This window comes from Oryctolagus cuniculus, chromosome 13 (genome assembly GCF_051225735.1).
Source record: "Oryctolagus cuniculus isolate XC-2025 breed Fujian yellow rabbit chromosome 13, ASM5122573v1, whole genome shotgun sequence".
NCBI classification, from domain to species: Eukaryota; Metazoa; Chordata; class Mammalia; order Lagomorpha; family Leporidae; genus Oryctolagus; species Oryctolagus cuniculus.
The window spans coordinates 102,859,518-102,865,517 of record NC_142879.1 but is presented as its reverse complement, the minus strand read 5'-3'; the positions used below and the strand labels follow the sequence as shown (position 1 = coordinate 102,865,517).

The window sequence follows — 6,000 nt, the reverse complement described above, 5'->3', positions numbered from 1 at the left end:
AGGAGCGCTGTGAGCATTTCTGGGGGTGCAGGAGTGGGGGTCCCAGGGTGTCGGGCAGTTTTCCACATCTCCAGCTTTTGACATGTGTCAGCTCAGCGTCCACGGCAGACCTGAGTGGGGAGGCTCCACCTGTGAGTTTTGGAATCTGTAGGTTACTGCTTCCCGCCCTGGCTGGGAGTCTCCGCCACAGCTTCTCAACTTGAACTTGGACTGTGACAGTGGACGTCACAACCCTGGCTCAGCTGTGGGGCAGTCGTGGAGGGAGGTGGCTTAGCTGGAAGCCCCCGCAGGGCCTGGCTTCCACATGGGAAAAGGCAATGTGTCCTCCTCTCCCCGTCTGGACCAACGGCTGGGCCACCTGGCCCTGCCCTTGGGTATACATCCCCGGGGTTAGCTGTGTTAGTAAAACCCACCGTGACAGGTTCTCACGCAGCCTGGAACGTGCAGGGTGCTGGCCGCCTCCCCACACGGCTCAGGGACCTCACCCACGGCTTCACGAGGCAACGGATGGACCGCGGAGACTTTGAGAGGCCTCCACTTGAACACCCGGTCTTAGCCACTTCCCAAGCACGTGGGAAACTTCGCCAGTTTATCCTACCCACACCCCTGCAATGGGACCTCTCGCTGTGCACACAGGCTCCTAGGGGTCACCTGGAAAGGGTCTCTTAGATCCTTGCCTCCCACAAAGGTGCACAGAATCTGCAGCAGTAAGACAGCGCCCCAGGGAAGGCCTGCCAGGCACCCAGGGACGGCTGATCAGAAGGCGGGCAGAGATGTAGAGACACAGACTTCTGCCCGCCCTGGCCACCCTGCAGGAGACGCTGACCCGACAAATCACCATGGGTGATTCAACCATTCCTGGAAAACAGTAACGGGACTAAGCACGCAATGTGGCTGAACAGGCAGGCAGGGTGCTGCCTCCGTCAGGGCCTCGTCATGCTGGGAGCCAGGCAGCCGCCGTGTCAGCAGGTGCACCACCGGCTTCCCGACTCTGCCTCCCAGGATCTAAGCCAAGGTGCCCCCCGAGCAAGCCGGGCCACTGCTGTGCCCGGCGGGTGGGAGCCAGTCTCCCAGTCCCCAGAGATCCGAGTGGTGAGGCACAACACGGCAGTGGTCCCAGGGACCCACCCAGGGGCTGGCGGCAGCCTTACGGTGCCGTTTTCTGCCGTTTTCAGAGAGGGACAGAAGAGGACAACGGAAATCCGGGTATCTGAGTTTCCAACCATTCAGGATTGTTTCCAGGAAAAGCAGTGTCGCCAAATCACCACCACGCTTCCCTCCGTTTGCCAAGCTGGGACACGTAAATACATTTCAAATGCCAGTCCTCAGAGAACTTTTAGGTCAAATAATCAAAATTAGAATTTTTAATTTCATTGTGGTACGCTCCAAATGATTAAAACACCAACAGCAAGCATATGTATGTATGAGCAACGCAACGACAAATACAAAGTGAAAACTCTCCACGGAGCTGCGTGTCGGCGAGGAGCAGGAGTAAAACAGATGGCAGGAACTCCGAAACCTCTGAAAGACGACTTTCAGCCGCAGGCTCTCGTTAAACGGTTAAGAGTTGTCTGTTCCTGCTGCGATGATCTGCAGCCTGGAATCCAGGAAAACTGAAGTAAACGTGCACACGTTGGCAACTGCAGCTGAACTCAAAGCTCTCAGGAAGGTGTTAGACGGTAATTTAGAATAAAACAAGGCAGAGCCGCACAGCGTTCTGTTTGGAGAACATACGATTGATGCACACGGGGACGCTTCGCTTTCTCGAGGAAGAAGCAAAAATTTCATTCTTTTCATTGCAAGAAGCTGCTAGGTGGTGTCCACAGAACTGAAGAGGAAGTTAGAACAGAGTTCCCACACATGTACCCGGATGGATGCATGTATGCACACACACATACATCGCCCTGCACTTGTCTCATGGTGGCCATGGCAACTAGCGCTTCCTACAGCTTTCCCTAAGAGCCGAGTTCTGGGGACAGGTGACTGTGACAGGTTCCACTGCAGGAGAATCACGTGGCACAGGTCAGCACGGGCTCGGAGGCCCTGCAGGTCACTTGGGGGCCCAGGGACAGCCCACCCGGGGCTTCACATCCTAGGAAGCTGAAACACCCACAAATAGAGTGATTTCTCAAAACAAATTTAATAAAGAGAAGGGGAAAAGGGAGGGGAGGGAAGGAAGGAGAGAGAGACAGAGAGGAAGGCATACAGAATGTCTCCAAGCACTTCTTAAAGACGTGCACCTCGGACGGGGGCAGTCGAGATAACAATACGTCCTTCTGTAAAGGGGCAGTGTGGGGGTGGGGGGAGCACACTCAGGGCAGCGGGGACCCTCATGAGGACACCAGCCGGTCCACCCAGGGCCGTCATCAGGGCGACCTCCCAGCTGCATCTGTAAAACCGTTTCTGCGGAAAGTCTACTTCAACAACCCTGTGCTGTGTCCACCCTGACATTCCCTAAAACAAAAATAGAAACATCGGAGCGGCCAACGGGCCAGGGCCACGATGCTCTGGGGCAAAAGGGAGCTCTCTCCGGGCTCCTCTCACACGTAGGGATCCAGGCTCTTAAATAAAATAACGCCTCCTTAAAAACCTGCTGCCTGGCAAGTGTTTACATCATAGAAAAATAGCAAATTTTTTTTTTGTAAAAAGAAATATAGTTACTTTGTTAAAATGGTCTATTTTAAACCAGCGATTCTTTTTCATATAAAGAATTTCTAAAATATCCACACGGAAAATAAAAATAGATAGTAATACTGAGTGCAAAGCAGACAACGGCATGTTTTCACAGCCCGAGGATCCCATCGCCAGGGAAACATCACTCTCCGTCACCGCCCTGCCCCTGTTCTCAGAAGCGCTAAGCCCAGCTACTGCCAGCTGCAGAACGCCGAGCAGGAAACAGGTCACGCGCACACGCCGAGGCGCTGAGACATGGGTCTGGCCTGGCTGACGGACCACATGCCTCGGGCGGGCGGCGGGAGACCGGCGACGTCCACAGTCCTCTCCATTTCATTCACTGCACTTTCCAGGTCTTACTTTCCAGGAACACCAAGCTCGCGAGTGGCCTGGCCCAGCGCGTCTCAGGGACGCCCTTCTAAATGCAGGCTTTGGGTCGTCTTCATGCTATAAACGCAGGTGCTCTGTCTCCACAGGCAACTCCACATGGACGGCAAGGTCTGGTTCCGCTGGCAGTGGTGGGGGCAGCTCCGACGCGTGCGAGGTGGACTGGCCAACCCCATCAGAGAAGGGCAGGCTGGGGCGAAGCGGCCGTGGGCTCGCCAACGTGCCACCGCCATCACACCCTCTCCACCCGGCTGGGGTCATATGCCTCTGCAAAATAGGGGAGAGAGAGAGAGAGAGAGAGAAGAAATTAGTGGGACCATTGCCTGGCCTGGATTCTATGTAACAGTTGCTAACCCAGCAAAATCCACAAGTGTGTTAACAGTTCATTTACAATCACATGACACGCGTGGTCAAACGTGAGTGGCTTAACGCTCACGGTGAATACCGACAGCTTTAACCACAGCATTTCTGCCGTCGGCCCTCCTGTGCCTGGCTGGTGCTACAGGGGACTTCTCTCCCCTTTCTGTAAATCCTCACTCTAAATGAAAGGTGGGTTGTCAGGTGTGCCTCTTTGTGACCAAACGCGGCCCCCCAGAGCCTGGGGATCCTGCCGCCCTGACTGCTCTGCTGGCAGGGGGAGGCCTCCTGTCTCCAGCCGCCACCTGCACCTGTCACTGTCTCCCACGGCCTCCACAGGCAGGTGGCTGTGAGTCTGGCCAGCACCCTGGAGAATCCCAGGCTGTGGCCACACAGGACACCCTACAGAAGAGCGAGGGCCCCGAGCTGCCACCGGTGCAGCCACTGGGGCCGCCATGGCTGACAACCTCTGGGACACAGCTCACTGCTCAGAAGTTTCCCGATCTTTAAAGAGAAAATGTTTAGGTGGTCTGGAAGCTCTACAGCCATTACGGAAGACATTCTGGAAGTTCCTCAAAAACAGAGCTATCCTAGGATGCCAAACTAGTTATCTGGCCAAAGGAAATAAAATCGCTCTCTGGAAAAGGGAGCTCATGTGCATGTCCACTGCAGCGTTTACTTGTGTTAGCCAAGAGTGGAAGCAACTTTGTGAAAGCAGCCTTTTAAGTGAAGGGAATCTTGCCACTTGTGCGGTGAACTTGGAGGACGTGTGACAAACGAGAAAGAAGCCCGTTACAGACAGACAGGCTCAGCTGATTTCACTTAAAAGGGCCAGCGCTGTGGCGTAGTAGGCTAAGCCTCCACCTGTGGCACCGGCATCCCACGTGGGCGCTGGTTTGTGTCCCGGCTGCTCCTCTTTCGATCTAGCTCTGCTATGGCCTGGGAAAGCAGTGGGAGACCCGGAAGAAGCTCCTGGCTCCTGGCTGTGGATCAGCTGCTTAGTGCCTCCATTAGCCTCGCGTGCCGACCCCTCCTGGGAGCATGCGTGTCTTCCTACAGTGAGCAGGAAGTCACCAAAGGGCCCGAATGTGCCAAAGGCACACTGCTGGCCAACAGGAGGCCTAGAAGAGGCTGAGCATTGATCAACTGCAAGGAGACAGCACTTTGGGCAGCTCGCCTCAGTGCCCTCCAGGTGGTCTGTGAATCCCACAGCCCTGCAGCGGGAGCCAAGGACCTGGACACAGGGAGCTAGGGAGGCCGTCTGTGGGCCCTTGGGCTGCTGCCTCGGCTCACTGCTTTCAAGTGACCGCGCGAAAACACACAAGAGCGGAGATGGGTGAAACCAATGGCAATGCTGTCTCTTTACCAACTCTATCCAAAATATTACTGCTTCAGCACATAGGCAACACAGAAATCACCAAGCTACACCAGCCCCGTTTTAGTCCCAAGCCTTTGCAGTCCGGCTCCGCGAGGGTGAGCTGCATCCAGCGGCGCACATGACAGGGACACACAGCACAGGTGCAGGACCAGGGTGCTTGCTACGGGCTACCTCTCAGCTGTCAGTGTTGCCGTGGCCTGCCGTGGAGCCGCGCTGTCGCCTGGCCTCCTGATGTCGTCTCCTGGCTTCAGGAAGCCTGCCCAGGTCTCCCAGGCGCGGTGCCTGCACCGGGCATCTCTCACTCCCATACACAGGGCCCGCAGCGGAAGGGGAGAGAGCCCGTGCTCACCCTTCAGAGCTGGGACCAGAGCCACCTCCACTCATTCTGAGAGACTGAAAATGACCACCAGGCATATGTTGGCTGAAACGGCCACCCTTAGTGTACAACGAAGACCCTTCACCATACGACACGTACTACAGTGCCACAGAAGGTTCTAGAAGGGCGTGGGGTTGAGGAGGCACATGGTGTGACCACGTTTTACAGTGCCAGACAGGATCTGAACTCAGAAGCCAGGGAGTGGTGCAGGCGCCAGGGGCTCAGGGCGGGGTTAGAAATGACGAGGATTCTTGTGTTTACGTGAAAAGGAAAACACAGTGCAAGAGTTTACCGGAAACATGGCAACAAGGCTTTGCTCTTTTTATTATTATTATTATTATAAGATTTATTTGTTTAGGGCTGGCGCTGTGGCACAGCAGGTTCAAGCCTCCGTCTGCAGTGCCAGCATTCCAAATGGGTGCCAGCTGCTCCACTTCTGATCCGGCTCTCTGCTGTGACCTGGAAAGCAGCAGAAGATGGCCCAAGTCCTTGGGCCCCTGCACCCACTTGAGAGATCTGGAAGAAGCTCCTGGCTCCTGGCTTCCGACTGGCTCAGATTTATTTGTTTATATGAAAGGCAGAATAACAGACAGGGATACAGATCGCTCATCTGCTGGTTTATTCCTCAAATAGCCACACAGCTGGGGCCGCACCAGGCTGAAGCCAGGAGCCAAGAGCTCCATCCAGGTCTCCCACACAGATGGTGGGAACCCAAGCACTTGGGCCATCATCTGCTGCTTCCCAGGTGCATTAGCAGGGAGCTGGATTAGAAGCTGAGCAGCAGGGATCTGAACCTGAACTCCAGTATTAGAGGCAGGCATTGTGAGCG

General features: G+C 55.4%; 1 protein-coding gene across 1 annotated transcript in view; it reads right to left on the bottom strand.

Moving 5' to 3' along the window:
* Positions 1-1,334: 1,334 nt before the first annotated feature.
* Positions 1,335-6,000, bottom strand: part of JCAD (junctional cadherin 5 associated) — a 53,014-nt gene continuing 48,348 nt past the window's right edge. Inside the window, exon 4 of the mRNA XM_051821599.3 lies at positions 1,335-3,327. Coding sequence (XP_051677559.3) covers positions 3,293-3,327 — 35 coding nt within the window. The 3' untranslated portion in view covers positions 1,335-3,292. The remainder of the gene's footprint in view (positions 3,328-6,000) is intronic.